Here is a 16503-nt window from a genome sequence, read left to right as displayed (position 1 = left end):
TATGACCTATTGGCCTCACAAATTTGTCTTAAAAAATACGTCTTGCTTAGTTGGAACCCAAACCCTCCTTATGAGCCCAAGATCTCCATAGTACATGTCTAAAATGGGAATGTGAGAGGCTCCCCCGTTCAATCTTTGGCATCTTTGTTAGCATGATTTTCCTAGTGTACATTCGATGTGAGTCCGTGATAGGTTTCTTTATCCAATTTCTGACATCCTCATCAACATGATCTCCCTAGTACACATTTGATGTGAGATTGTGATAGACTATTTTACCCGATTTCTGATTTCCTAATCAATGTGACTTACACCTCTATGTAGAAATCACTCATATGATGGTACCTCCAAGACAGATTCACTTACATGATAGTAATTCCAAGAAAGACTCTAATGACAAATGTAACAATTTTAAATCAAATTCTGGTGAGGTATTGTTCTTTGACCCACTGGTCTCACAGATTTATCTTAAAAAAAACACATCAGTTAGTTGAAACCCAAACTCTTCTTATAAGCCTAAATTTCCCTATGACGCATTACATATCCAATGTTGGACCATGACACAATGTCACCTTGCTTCTAATTTTTTTATTTTTTAACTTACCTCATATGTATTTGATATTTTCTTTTTATTATCTTATTCCACTGTGAAGCGTGAACAATTTTAACTAATTTTATACAATTTCTTCACACACTCAGATAATGCCCCTTAATCATCCACCTTGTCTACTTTTAGATTTCAAAATCTATCTTTATTTATTTTTAATCATAAATTATAGTTAAAATTTAAACACATTACTTAAAAATAATTTTAAACATAATGACAAATAACTCAACCACGGGATACAATAATTACTCCTAGAATACCTACATTTATTTATATATTTTTAACATAAATATTCAATTGCAAATTTATAGTAAAATAGATACTTTAAAAAAAAAAATTTTTTAAAAAGAATTATTCTTTCATACGAGATTCAAAATCTCTAAATTATAAAATATTATTTTAATACATAAACTATTTAAAAAATTTAAAACAATATAAAATGTTAAAATTTATAATATTAAACTTTATTTTTTTATATTTTTGAGAATAAATATTAGCATAATTTCTAATATTATAAAGATGATTCTCCTTTTAGTATCATCTTTTAAAAATGTTAAATTTATTCTTATAACTAAGGATGTTCATGATTCAGTTAGCCGAACTGAACCTTCTTTAGAAATTGAATCAAATCGAAACTTTTAATTTAGTATGTTCATTTACACTTTATTTACATAAATTAATCATCCAAAAAATATTATTTTTTAACTTTAAGATATATTATATAGTAATGCATAATAAAAATAATATATATTATAAAGAAATACATATATTGATTTGGTTCAGGTAACTGTTAGTTCATGAACATAAAAATCGAAATCAAAACAAAAATTGAAAATTATAAAAAGCATGAATCGAACTGAACTAATTGGTTAACCACATTTTTAGTTCGGTTCGGATTGGATCAATTTTCAAATATTTTTAAAGAGTCCTACATATAACAACCAATAATTATTTAAAAATACTTATTTAATTACTCATAATTATCATAAAATACTCTTATAATTATATAAAATGAATCCCTATAATTACTCATAATTATCCATTATTTATTTATTTATTTATATAATTTTTAAAATTTTAAATAATATTTTCAGGGGGATTTAAACCGGGAGGAGAAATTATGACTCATCATTACGACATATTACTATTTCCCGCCACGTCAGATCGTTTTTACCGGCTCACTCTATCTATAAATGTCGGGGGCCAGCAAGCAATAATTTCTTCAGGCGCATATCTCTCGCCGTGATGGAGCCAGGCGGAGTATTCCGTCACCGGAGAACTCCGTCGTCCGATCGATTCCTCGACGTCCGCTCTCTATCTCAACCGAAAACCGCAGCCGGTGTCGGCGGTGGCGACGAGCTCGACGAGGACGACATCTTCTGGACTGGCGATTTCACCGTTTCGAATCTCCGCTCCGACTCTACCTCCGCCGCTGGCACTGATCAGGAGCGCCGCCGACGTTATCGCGGGATCCCGCAGGCGGAGAAATCTGGCATCCTGGCCGCATTGCCGGACGATGACCGGGATGGGATTCTGAGAGGTCGCCCGATCTTGTGTCGCAAAGCTTCAATTTCATCATCGTCGTCATCGTTCTCATCGTCGTCGCTCTCGTCATCGTCATCATCATCAAGGATGATTCCTTCCATGCCAAAAGCCTCTCCAAGGACGCACGAGAGAGTGAGCACTGAGTTGTCTCAGTCGATGCCTTCTCAGAAGTTCCATCAGTCGGCTCCGATGAAGGTGCCAGTGCTGTCAAAGGTCATGGAAGCGAGCAAAATAAGGAGCAGCGTGCTTGTAGAAGTGGATGGTGAGGATGAAGAGGACGAGATGCTGCCGCCGCACGAGATTGTCGCCAGGGGATCGAATCGATCGCCGAAGACAACATGTTCAGTTCTTGAGGGCGTCGGGAGGACGTTAAAGGGGAGGGATCTGCGTCAGGTTCGGAATGCTGTGTGGCGACAAACAGGTTTTCTTGATTGATGTTTTTTGTCTGTTGACAGTGTATTTCTCATAGCTTTTCACAAGATTGATAGAAATGGTTATAGTCGCAGCAAGGGAATTTTTGTTCGCTTCATGGTTAATGAGATTCTCCAACTGTTGTATCGTGTTTTTTTGACGGTAACACAGATTTGAGATATGAATCAATAGCTATATAAATTCTGTCATTCGGTTTATTGGAATACAAAGTAGTCTGCTTGATTGCTACCTTTATCTCCATTTTTTTTGTGTTATTTGTTTTGAATAATGATTAGTGGTTAATTTGGGGTCAAATAAACTTGTTGCCGTTGCTATTTGGTCATGTGTATATTCTTGGCCACTAATGCCATTCTTCTGATTCATGGCTGAACAAATGTTGTTGAACTTGACATCTGGTGTGAGTTAGCATTGGTTGGTTGAAATTGAAATTCCTAGTGACAAAGAAAAAAATTAGGGGATAATTTATCTAATTTAAACAGATATTTCTGAATTATCCTCATTGCCAATTTCTTCGTTGGCTTCTGCTTAATTATTGTGGAGTTGCTTGAAATGTTTGAGACATTGTACCGGTAAAATTGATGAGATTTTTTAGCTGTTTTTTACTCTTGCCATGTTATAGTGTTTGATCTATGTTTTTCAATGTTTAGCTGCTTCATTTATAAGTTGATTTAGAACCTGAATTTATTTAGTTATGCCAATAAATATGATCTTTATAAATTAAATCTGAAACTAAGCTTTTACCAAGCCAGTGATGATGTAAGAATCCGACCCCGAAATAGGTGTATTAAATAAATAAGAAAAGAGAAGGAAAATTAAGAAGGATTAAAATCAGCAGGGCTCGTCGACGAGGCTTCTTTTCTCATCGACGAAGCCCCTTGTGCAACTCGGCGACGAAGTTTAGTAGCTTGTTGACGAGGATGTACCGAGAGATTTTGGGAAATCCTGAAATCTTAAGCTTGTCGACGAGTCCACCTTGGCATCGCCGAACTTCCTTCTGCGGCCCGTCGACGAGGATGCCATCTCGTCGATGAGTCTAGTCGGGTCAACTAGCTTATAAATATCTTTTAGCTTTACTTAATGGAGAAGAAACCAAAAACCTCTCTCTCTCTCTCTAGAACTCTCTCTCTCTAGGATTTCGAGCTATCTATTGCCAGAATCAAAGATTTGACGTTGCTACGTGGATTAGGAGGAGAATCTCTTTGAGGATAGCGGATCAGAAATTCGTTTCGAGGATTTTCGAGTTTTGACCCAAAATCGAGGTAAGAGTTCGATTTTATTTTCGTTTCGGTGGATCTATAGATAATAGTATTATAAAGAAGTATTGTTCTTCGTTGTTTGGGTTTTGATAACTCAGTTTGTAGTTTTGGAGCCGTTGAGTTCGTGTTTTGGTTTTTCGGTTAAGATAAAAGGATTCTGTTTATATTAGTTATTTTTGAAATCGGAATCGGTAAACACGTAGTTTACGATTGTATGTAGGATTTGACTGCTTATTTGAAAAAAAATTATAGGGTGAAATTGCGGGATTTTTGGGTTGCTATTTGGGAAAAGTTGGGGGTTCGGGTATCATCTCTATTTTTGTTGGAAAATCGTATGTTGTATAAAACTGTGATATTGAGATGATTGTACTTATATTTGTATTAAACTGTATTCTCAAAATGGAACGATATGATTGGTTGTATATCAAATAAGTGTGGAATGAACTGTTGTATGTAAATGTTTCAGGTTTTTTAAAACAGCTGTGACGGTTAATTACTGTAAGCTGAGAGATATAGGAACATGAGTTCCAAAATTGTTCTAGATTTTGTGAAATTTGCCATGTCCCAGCAAATTACCGTGGGCAAACGCCATGTCTCAGCTAAATATCGTGGGCGAGAGTGTCCGGCTCTATATTCGAGGGTGTGAAATATCGCCTGTTTATTCCGGTTGGTCACCGATGGGTGTGAGTTGACACTGTATAAGCTACGATATCGCTGTGGGACTTCGACTAATGCTAGGTTATCGGGTGCTCCGTGTAATGTGGCCGGTTTTGGCCGAAGAGTGTGACGACATTGACCGTATGTTTTGAATTGTATGTATTGGAATTGAATTGTGAAAATATTGGAACTGTATTGTATTATGTTTTATGTCAAAATAATACTTGTATGCCACACACTAATATAACCTGTTTTCTTCCTTATTGAGAGGTGTCTCACCCCGATTATACAAATGTTTTTCAGGTCCTTCGAGTAGCCGAAACTAGCATCCTAGCGTTTGGGAGCGTAGTTGTCGGTTAGTTGTGTATGGTATTTGTGTAAGTACTGATTTTATAATTGGGTTGTCATTGTTGGGTTTTGTAGACACCTAGGGTATGTGTTGCATTTTGGAGCATAGACTCTAGTGCAGTATCATGTATGTTTTAATTGATACAAAGACAGGTTAGGTTACTACATTTACACCTGGGGCCTATTTGTGGTTTGAGGGCGTGACAGCTTGGTATCAAAGTAAAATCAGGTTGTTAGGTCTTGTAGATTTGGTTAGGCGTGAATATGTGTACATACCAGAGTATAAGATATAGAAAATGGATAGAGTAGGTCAAGGGTTGTCTTATAGTTAGATGGGGACTCATTGGCGGTGTTCTGTGTTTTTCTTGAAATGACGATTTCAGTAAAATCACGGCAAACCATTGATGGTTTCGTGTCAATGTGGTAGGACAGACCTGGACCCGTGAGAGTTGTAGTTAACATGATTAGCTTTCAATAATTGTGTTCATTGTGTATGATATAAGAATTCTAACCGATTCTTATCTTACTTTTAGAATGGAGCCTAAGGATAACAATTTGGATAGTGGTTCCGAGGGGACTGTGAGTGATGAGTCTCCTTTTGTGCCTTGAGGTTTGACGAGACAGATTATGTGAGAGATCGGGTGAAGTGTTAGGAGACATGAGCATTCTTCTACTGTCATGGGTTGTAGCATAGAGAGGTTCACTCGAATGCACCCTCCGACGTTTACGGGAAGGACCTGATCCGATAGTAGTAGAGAACTGGGTGCAGAAGATCGAGAAGATATTAGAAGTTCTGCACTACATTGACCAGCAGAAGGTTCTCTATTCTACTTTTCAGCTGGCAGGAGACTCTAAAAGATGGTGGACGGTTGTGAGTCTGCTTAAGAAGCAGAGAGCTAGTCCATCTGGTATGACTTGGAGCCGCTTCAAGGAGGTATTTTTCGAGAGATACTTCTCGGCTTCCACTCGTGATGCAAAGACTGATGAGTTTTCGAGTCTGACTCAAGGAATTCTGACGATGCAAAGATATGCTGCCAGATATATTGAGCTATCTCGTTTCGTGCTGTTTAATCTCGAACAAGTATGAGAAGACTCGGAAGTTCGAGAAGGGTCAGAGGAAGGACATCCGTAGGCTTGTGGGTATGCTGCAGATTTGAGAGTTCTCTGTTCTGGTGGATAAAGCCACCATAGTTGAGGCTGACCTCTAAGGAGATGAGGTGGTACAGGAACAGAAGAAGAGGCCAGTATCTTCTGGTTCTCAAATTGGTCCTCGACAGGGACAGTGGAAGAAGAAGAGGAACTGTGATTCGGGTTATTTCCAGAATACCGAACGGCAAGGTTCTTAGGGGAATCCATCTTCCGCACAATGCACCAGGTGCCGTAAATGGCATGACGGTGAATGTCAGCCGTTCTGGGGTAACTGCTACAACTGTGGCAAACTGGGCCACATCCTGAAATTGCTAGGCACAGAGGAGCGATATGTCTGCACAGAGCTAGAACCGTGGAAGTAATTAGATGCCTCGGGAAAACTATCAGGCAAACACGACTCCGGCGAGGGTGTACTCTCTTACTCCAGTAGATGCAGAACATGCTGGAAATGCGGTGACAGGTACCATGTTATTGCTTTCGAATAGAGCTGTTGTTTTATTTGATTCGGGAGCAACCCATTCTTTTACATCTGCAAGTTTTGTGAAACTATGTGGGGTTGAAACCCAAGTGATGGGTGTGTGTTTATCTGTGGCTACACCGATTGGAAGTGTAACGATCTGTAGTAAGATGTTAGGAAATTGCCTAGTGGTTATTCAGGGAAGGTTGCTATTGGGGAACCTAATAGTGTACGACATGTGTGGATCTAACGTCATACTGGGGATGGATTGATTATTCTTTAACTATGCGGTGATTGATTGTAGTAGGAAGGTAGTAGTGTTCAGACCTCTTGGGGAACAGGAGTATGAGTTTGTGGGATCGTGTGTGCGTTCAACGCCACAGATTCTATCAGCTATATAGGCGAGAAGGTTACTTCTGGACGGCTGTCAGGGGTACCTAGCTTGTGTGAAGGAACCACCACAGGATGATCTGAAACTTGAAGATATCTGAGTGGTTAATGAATTTCCGGATGTATTCCCGGAAGACCTACCCGGTTTACCTCCTGATCGTGAGGTGGAGTTTGCTATTGAATTGCTATCAGGCAAGGCACCGATTTCTAAAGCTCCATACCGAATGACTTCAGCTGAACTTAGAGAGTTGAAGGAGCAGTTACAGGAACTACTGGATAAGAGCTTTATCAGACCTAGTGTTTCGTTCTGGGGAGCTCCAGTATTGTTCGTGAAGGACGGGTCGATACGAATGTGCATTGATTATCGCGAGATCAACAAAGTAACAGTGAAGAACCGATACCTGTTGCCTCGTATAGATGATTTGTTTGACGAATTGTAGGGAACGTAGGTCTTTTCGAAGATCGATCTACGGTTAGGGTATCATCAAGTGAGAGTTAGGACTGAGGATGTTGCAAAGATTGCTTTTCGAACTAGATATGGTCACTACGAGTTTTTGGTCATGCCTTTTGGGTTGACTAATGCTCCGGTGGTATTTATGGACCTAATGAACAGGATTTTCCATGAATACCTGGATTAGTTTGTAGTGGTGTTCATCAACGATATTCTGGTATATTCTAAGAGTTCGGAAGAGCACGGAAACCATCTAAGGTTGGTACTCTAGGTTCTACAGGAGAAGAAGCTGTATGCTAAGCTGAAGAAATGCGATTTTTGGCTGAATCAAGTCGCGTTTCTAGGCCATGTCGTGTGGAAGGGTGGTATCTCAGTTGATCTAAGTAAGATAGAAGCAGTGGTTGATTGGGTGAAATTGAAGAGTGTGCAGGATGTTCGGAGTTTCTTAGGACTAGTTGAGTATTACCGGCAGTTCGTGGAGGGATTCTCTATGTTATTTGGCCCTCTGACACGGTTGACAAGGAAGGTTGTGAGATTTGATTGGACCGACGAGTGCGAGCAGAGTATTCAGGAGTTGAAACACTGACTGGTCACTGCTCCGATTTTAACCATCCCATCTGGGGACGATGGTTTTGTGATTTACAGCAACGCATCGCTGAAGGGTTTGGGATGTGTGCTGATGCAACAGGGGAAAGTAATTGCTTATGTTTTTCGGCAACTCAAGGAGTACAAGAAAAATTACCCTACGCATGATCTGAAGTTGGCGGCAGTAGTATATGTGTTGAAGATCTGGAGACACTACTTATACGGTGAACAGTGTGAGATCTTCACGAGCCATAAGAGTCTCAAATACTTTTTCACACAAAAGGAGTTGATCATGAGACAGAGATGGTGGTTGGAACTAATCAAGGACTATGATTGCACCATTGGCTATCATCCGGGGAAAGCTAATGTGGTAGCCAATGCGTTGAGTTGGAAGTCAGAGCACACGTCAGTATCTGCAGTAGTAGGTTAGCATCATATCAGACAGGATCTGGAGAGTTTTGGCGTGGAGTTGGTGGATGGTAATCATTAAGCTTTCATTGCTAGCTTGGTGATCCAGCCGACGTTATTTGAGAAGATTAAAGCTGCGCAGGCTAGTGATGTCAAGTTAGTTGAGACCGTGGAGAAAGTGCAGCAAGGGTTGGTTGCAAACTTTAACATCTCCGAGGGAGGTGTATTGAGGTTTGGAAACAGACTATGTTCCAAACGACAAAGGTATAAAGAGGACGATCCTGGAGGAGGCGCATCGTTCTTTGCATACGGTACATCTAGGTAGTATGAAAATGTACCGGGATTTGCGCGAGTCCTTCTGGTGGAGTGGCATGAAATGGGAGATTGCCTGGTTCGTGGAGCAATGTCTGACGTGTCAGTAGGTAAAAGCTGAACATCAAAGGCCGGCAGAGCCGTTTTAGCCATTGAGTATTCCAAAGTGGAAATGGGAGCATATTTCCATGGATTTTGTCACCGAGTTGCCACCACCGCTTCACGGGCAAAATGCAATCTGGGTAATCGTGGACAGGTTGACTAAATTTGCTCACTTTGTACCGATAAAGGTTCACTACTCTTTGAGTAGACTAGCAGATCTATACGTGTAGGTGATAGTCAGAATGCACGGGGTACCGATGTCCATTGTTTCAGATCGAGACCCGAGATTTACTTCTCGATTCTGGAAGAGCTTGCAGGAAGTATTGGGGACGAAACTTGCTTTTAATACAGCGTTCCACCCCCAGATTGATGGACAGCCAGAGAGGACGATACAGATCTTGGAGGATATGTTACGGACTTGTGTATTAGACTTCGGTGGTAGTTGGATTCAGTTTCTACCATTGGTCGAGTTTGCCTATAACAACAGCTTCCAAGCTAGTATTGGTATGGCACCGTTCGAAGCATTGTATGGTCGAAAATGTAGGTCTTCTCTATACTGGGATGAGGTCAGTGAATGGCAGATATTGGGGCCCAAACTCGTACAGCAGATTTCTGAGAAGGTCAGATTGATCAGGGATAGGATTAAATAGACTTAGAGTAGGTAGAAGACTTACGCGGATGTTTGCCGTTGTGAGTTGGAATTCGAGGTTGGGGGTAAAATATTCCTAAGAATCTCTCCGATGAAAGGGGTGATGAGATTCGGGAAGAAGGGCAAGCTGAGTTCGAGGTATATCGAACCATTCGAGGTACTGGAACGAGTGGGTTCAGTGGCCTACAGGATTGCACTACCCCCAACGCTCTCGTGGATCCATGATGTGTTCCATGTATCTATGTTGAGGAGGTACATGTCGGATCCGTCACATGTGATTAGTTACGAATCTTTAGAGATTGGGGATGCTTTGGCGTATGAGGAGATACCCATTTAGATTTTGGACCATAAGGTTCAGAAGCTGCGTACCGAGGAGATACCGTTAGTGAAGGTACTGTGGTGGAATCATGCGGTTGAGGAAGTTTTTTGGGAGTTAGAGACGAAAATATGCCGGAAATATCCACAGTTGTTCTGAGCAGTAGTTTTGATAGTAGGATCGGTATGGGTATGTATGTATGTAATATTCTGCTATTGCAGTAATGTTGTGTGGTTAGTCTCTAGGGGAGAGTGTAATATTGTGAGCTCCTGAGACAGTGTAAGTATGTAACCACAGTATTCCTTCGCCATAAGTGAGGGTATGTATATATTTGGGACGAGGCTGCTATGTGGGTGGCCGCCGGCTCTTTCTAGAGTCGGGTATGCATTTGGGTATGTAGTTGAGTTGGTAAATGAGAAATTACAAATTTTGAGGACGAAATTTTTGTAAGGAGGGGAGGTTGTAAGAACTCGACCCGAGATAGGCGTATTAAATAAAGAAGAAAAGGGAAGGAAAATTAAGAAGGGTAAAAATCAACAGGGCTCGTCGACAAGGCTTCTTTTCTCGTTGACGAAGTCCCTTGTGCAACTTGCTGACGAAGTTTAGTAGCCCGTCAACGAGGAGATATCGAGGGATTTTGGGAAATCCTGAAATCTTAGGCTCGTCGATGAGTCCACCTTGGCGTTGACGAACATCCTTCTGCGTTGACGAGGACGCTGTCTCGTCGATGAGTCTGGCCAGGTCAACTTGCTTATAAATATCTTTTAGCTGTGCTTAATGGAGAAGAGACCAAAAACCTTTCTTTTTCTCTCTAGAACTCGAACACACACTCTCTCTCTCTCTCTCTAGTATTTCGGGCCGTCTGTTGCCGAAATCAACGATCCGACGTTGCTACGTGGATCAGGAGGAGAATCTCTTCGAGGATAGCGGATCAGAAATTTGTTTCGAGGATTTTCGGGTTTTGACCCAAAATCGAGGTAAGGGTCTGATTTCGTTTTCGTTTTGGTAAATTTGTAGAGAATAGTATTATAAAGAAGTATTGTTCTTCGTTGTCTAGGTTTTGGTAACTCGGTTCGTAGTTTTGGAGCCATTGAGTTTGTGTTCTGGTTTTCGGGTTAAGGTAAGGAGATTCTGTTTATATCAATTATTTTTGAAATCGGAATCGGTAAACATATAGTTTACGATTGTATGTATGATTTGGCTGCTTACTTGGAAAAATCTATCAGGTGAAAATGCGAGATTTTCAGATTACTATTTTGGGAAAAGTTGTGGGTTCGGGTACCATCTCTATTTTTGTTGGAAAATCGTATGTTGTATAAAATTGTGATATTGAGATGACCGTACCTATATTTGTATTAAACTGTATTCTCAAAATGAAAACGATATGATTGGTTGTATACCAAATAAGTGTGGAATGAACTATTGTATGTAAATGTTCTAGGTTTTGTAAAACAGCTGTGATGGCTAATTACCGTAAGCTGAGAGATATAGGAACATGAGTTCCAAAATTGTTCCAGGTTTTGTGAAATTTGCCATGTCTCGGCCAATTACCGTGGGCAAACGCCATGTCTCGGCTAAATACCGTGGGCGAGAGTGTCTGACTCTATATCCGAGGGTGTGAAATATTGTCTGTTTATTCCGGTTGGTCACCGATAGGTGTGAGTTGACACCGTATTAGCAACGATATCGCTGTGGGGCTTCGGCTAATGCCAGGTTATTGGATGTTTTGTGTAATGCGGCCGATTTTGGCCGAAGAGTGTGGCGACACTGACCGTATGTTTTGTATGGTATGTACTGGAACTGGATTGTGAAAATACTGGAATTGTATCATGTTATGTTTTATGTCGAAATAACACTTGTATGCCATACACTGATATAACCCGTTTTCTTCCTTACTGAGAGGTGTCTCACCCCGATTATATAAATGTTTGTCAGGTCCTTCGAGTAGCCGAAATTAGCGTCCTAGCATTCGAGAGCGTGGTTGTCGGTTAGTTGCGTATAGTATTTGCGTAAGTACTGATTTTGTAACTGGGTTGTCGTTGTCGGGTATTGTAGACACTCGGGGTATATACTGTATTTTGGAGCATAGACTCTAGTTATGTATAGACTCTGGTAGGGTATGTTGTATGTATTAAAAAGAACATTTCCGCTGTGTATGTGATGTGTATGGATATGTATGTGAATCTGTATAGGGTGTACATGTACCCCATGGGGTCGTACCCTCATTTGGTGTAGTATCATGCATGTTTTAATTTAATATAGAGATAGGTTAGGTTACTAAATTCTCACTTGGGATCCATTTGCGGGTTCAGCGCGTGACAGATGATCTAGCTTAGGATGAACTGAAGTGTGCATTTTGTATGAGTGGATTTGGTTTGGGGACATGCAGATTCACTGCTGTGAGCTATTGATTCTTTAGTGAATGTGAAAGGCTCATTATAGGTAATCTATGCTACTCAATTTAATTTAATGATTGACATGAGCAAGCTGTAGTTGTATGCACATATGTATGGTTCATTGTAAGTATTAGACAAACTTTGTAGACCTCTCAACAATACTAAATTCATTGGGCATGCAAATGTGTGTTGAGGTGCTCAAGGTGGAAGAACTATTTAGAACAGAAAAGTGTTGTAGATCCGATGCTGTTGGCAGAAATTAGGATAGTGTGACAGAATCCGAGGACTTCCATTATTTATTTTTTAATTTGGATTTTGTTACTTGTATGGGTGATAGTGATCTAGAAAATGGAACTTGGCATTTGCAAGTTGCAACTTTGGTCTAAATCCCATTAGGCTGTTAATTGAGTTTCCATACAATTGTTTTACTTCGTTTTTCCCAAATAATTGAGTTGAGTCCAATTAATGGGGGTCAATAGTTTATGTTCATATGGACGCCTTAGGCACCCATGCCAAATTCGGAATGGTCTTTGTGGTATGATTGTGGGAAACATGTCCTCAGGGGTGGAGTGAGGGGGTAGTGGAATGGCTATTGCCCCCACTAACTTTAAGATGTCAGTCTTGGACCATTAATTTTTTTGGCATTTATCATACTAAAATGTAACTTTCCCTCCAAATTTGAGGTATTTTCCTTATTCACCTTAAAAAAAAGATTTTTGTTGATCATTCTTGAGATAAACCAATAATTTGTGAATCCAAATTTGTGTCTGACTTTGATTGACTATTCTTTGCTTAGTCTTGCTTTAACCTACTCTCTACCTTTCTTCACAAGTTTCAAGTGATGACATTTTCATATGTTTTTAAAGTCTGTTCCCGACTCTATCTTCAAACCTACCACAATACAATTGCAACCTGCATTTGCTTAGTCTTCTAAGCTATCCTGCATTAGATGTGATTTTGAATTAGTGATGTAAGTAAATGAAGAAATGAAGAGTTACTGTAAAGTAGAAAAAAGAGTTACTTTTGATTGGACGAATTGGAGGCTGTCAATGGAACAGCAAACATCAAAGCAAAAGATTTCTTTCCTTACTTTAGCTCACATTTATTTCCTTATATTTCAATTCATTATTTTGTACAGTTAGCATATATTTAGTTTACATGTATAGGGCTTGAAAGATTATAGTTTACTTGTATAGGGCTAGAATTATGCTAGACCTTATTTACTTTCCATGTGTAATATTCTTGTAAAGTCTATATATAATATACAGAACTCGAGACCAACTCATTCGGCCACTCACAAAATATTTGATATGGTATCAGAGCTAGCCGACTGCTAGGTTTTTTCCCCTTCAATTTTTTGTCTTCTTGGTTTCATGGCTATTGGGGTTTTGTTTTCTCTTCTGTAATTTTTTCTCTATTCTTTCTATACTTCTGGGGCTGTGTGGCTGTCGGCACAGCAGGTTTCTGGGTTGCCATTTATTCCTCCAGTTTATGTCCTAGTGATTCTTGGCAAGCAAGCAACAGTTTTATGTTGCTGTTTGTGACTTTCGGCAAGCAGGCACAACAGGTTTTTGGTTTGCCACTTATTTCTCCAGTTTTTGTTGCTGTTTGTGACTCTCGGCATGTAGGCAACAACTTCCTGTTGCTGTTTCTGGCACTTATCTTCTTGGCACAGTAGGTTTTTGGTTCAAGATCTAATTTTTTAGTGTAGGGAGGTTGTTCTTGGTTTTTCTTTGTACTTGTGTTGTTTATTTTGGGCTTCTAGATTTTTTGGTGGTCTGTTTCTTTCGGCATAGTCTGTTTTTTTTTGGGGCTTCTTGATTTTCTCCATTATTTAGCATGGACTCCGCACCTGTGTGCGCCAAGTTTATGGGCAACAATTATTCTACGTGGGCTTTTCAGTTTGAACTTTTCCTGAAGGGAAAAGATCTTTGGGGTCATATTGATGGCACAAATTGTGCACCCAATCCTGATAAATCCAAGGAGTCCGCACTTTTCCTTCATGGGCTGTGCTTGATGCAAGGATTATGTCTTGGCTTCTTGGCTCGGTTGAGCCACATATTGTCACCAACTTGCGACCTTATCGCACCACTCAATTCATGTGGACTTATTTAAAAACAGTATATCATCAAGATAACAATGCCCGTCGTTTTCAGTTAGAGCATGCAATTACCATGTTTCAACATGACAATTGTTCCATCCAAGACTATTATTCAGGGTTTCTGACTCTTTGGAATGAATATTTCTAATCTGGTTACTGCAGATGTTCTTGTGGCTTCTCTTCCCATTATTCAACATCTTCACGAGACTAGTCGTCGTGATCAGTTTCTTATGAAACTCCGCCCCGTTTATGAATATGTTCGGTCGTCTTTTCTAAATCGCTCTCCTGTTCCTTCACTGGATGTTTGTTTTGGTGAGTTACTTTGTGAAGAACAACAACTTAATACTCAAGTTACTCTGGCACAATCTAATGGTAGTTCCAGGTTGTCCTTGTGGCTTATGCTGCTCAACGATGAGGACTGCTTGCGCATTCTAGCACTTTGCAGTGTTTTTGCTGCAAAGAATTTGGACATATCGCTGCTTATTGTTCCAAGAAATTCTGCTCTTATTGCAAGAAGAAGGGTCACATTATCAAAGAATGTCGTATCTGCCCACAGAATCGTCAGGCCTAGGCATTTCGAACTTCTGTTAGTGTACCCCCCACAATGATGTTTGCGGCTCCTGGCTCTTCTTTAGATGACTTCTCTGTTCCTGCACCTCCTCCAGCGAATTACTGCACACCTGAAATGGTGCAACAGATGCTAATTTTGGCATTATCAGCAATAAGGCTCCAAGGTAACAATTTTACTAATCTCTGGTATGTGGACTCGGGTGCCTCGAATCACATGACGAATAATCCCACTACCTTGTGTCATGTTCGGCCCTACGCTGGTCAATCTACTAATTAGACTGCCGCTAGTTGCTATTGGTGATGCCTCTTCCAAGTTCACTAAAGTGTTTCTTGCTCCTTAGCTTTCCACGAATCTTATTTCTGTTGGTCAATTAGTTGATAACAATTGTTTTGTTAATTTTTCTGGTAATGGTTGTGTTGTGCAGGATCAGGTAATGGGGGAGCCGATCGCGAAGGGACCTAAAGTGGGGTGCTTGTTTTCACTACTTTTGCTTATTCTAGCACGTTCTCCAATTTCTTCTATTAAGTCTTTTGCTTGTAATAATGTTTCACATCTTAGCATGGTATGGCATCGTCGTTTAGGCCATCCCAATACTCATATCTTATCTCATGTATTGAACTCTGGTTTACTCGGTAATAAAGAACACTCTTCTTTATCTCTTGAGTGTGCCTCTTGCAAACTTGGTAAAAGCAAAACTCTTCTCTTCCCTATGCATGCTAGTATAGCTTCTTAGTGTTTTGAGCTTATCCATAGTGATGTTTGGGGACCTTCCCCTGCTAGTTCACATGAAAAATTTAAATACTATGTGACTTTCACTGATGATTATAACAAATTTACTTGGGTCTACTTTCTTCGATCTAAATTTGAGGTTTTTCGTACTTTCACGGAGTTTTTAGCGTATGTTGACAATCAATTTTCTGCTTCTATTTAGACATTATGCACATATTCTGGTGGTGAATATGTGTCTACTGAGTTTCATGCATTTTTGGCTTCTAAAGGCAATATTCATCAACGTTCATGTCCTGCTACTCCCCAACAAAATGGAGTAGCCGAATGGAAAAATCGTCATTTCCTAGATGTTGTCCGTACTCTGTTGCTGAAATCCTCTGTTCCATCCTTGTTTTGGATTGAGGCTCTGAAAACTGCTACTTGATTAATCGTTTACCTTTTCAAGTCCTACTCATGGAGTCTCCCTATTTCCGTTTATTTGCTAAGTAACCTAGTTACAATAACCTTCGTACCTTTGGTTGTGTATGTTTTGTTCATTTATCTCCTCATAAGCGACATAAATTATCTGCTTAATTTGTTCGATGTGCATTTTTGGGATACAATGTGTGTCTAGAGATTTGTTTGCTATGATCCTACATTACATCGTACACGAATTTCTAGGAATGTTATTTTCTTTAAAAATCAACATTTCTTTCCTGTGCCCTCTATACCCTCCTCTCCTACTGTGATTCCCCTCCTTTGAGGAGCAGATCTCAGATCCTGATCCAGTCAGTTCTCGTTTTAAACCAGGTATTGTGTATATGCGGCGCCCCCTCCCATAGTCTCTTCCGGTAGCTCATCCGATATCTGATCCTGCCACGCTTCAGATTCAGTCAGTTGCAGCACCTCTAGAGCCTTTGGTACGTCGCTCTTCTCGAGTGTCTATACCCCCGGAAAGGTGTGGGTTTCTCTTGTTAAGTTTTAGTAACTCTGTTTCACCTCTTATTGTTGCATTGTCCAATTTAGATATTCCCACTTCCTACTCACACGTTGCCAAGCATGATTA

At 40.0% G+C, this 16503-nt stretch overlaps 1 protein-coding gene across 5 annotated transcripts in view; it reads left to right on the top strand.

The window, feature by feature from the left end:
- Positions 1 to 1808: 1808 nt before the first annotated feature.
- The window catches only part of LOC131156868 (protein S40-7-like), a 30158-nt gene continuing 15463 nt past the window's right edge, over positions 1809 to 16503 (top strand). For 2 of the 5 annotated variants that reach the window (XM_058110754.1, XM_058110752.1), the window contains exon 1: positions 1826 to 2570. In XM_058110754.1, the coding sequence (XP_057966737.1) occupies positions 1850 to 2570 (721 nt within the window). In that variant the 5' untranslated portion in view covers positions 1826 to 1849. Of the gene's footprint in view, positions 2571 to 3767; positions 3800 to 15153; positions 15385 to 16503 lie in introns of those variants that run through there. The other 3 variants (XM_058110755.1, XM_058110756.1, XM_058110753.1) reach the window with 3 other exon arrangements.

Source organism: Malania oleifera, chromosome 1, assembly GCF_029873635.1.
Source record: "Malania oleifera isolate guangnan ecotype guangnan chromosome 1, ASM2987363v1, whole genome shotgun sequence".
NCBI classification, from domain to species: Eukaryota; Viridiplantae; Streptophyta; class Magnoliopsida; order Santalales; family Ximeniaceae; genus Malania; species Malania oleifera.
The sequence above is the reverse complement of the archived record's forward strand: the minus strand, read 5'-3'. Positions and strand labels throughout refer to the sequence as shown.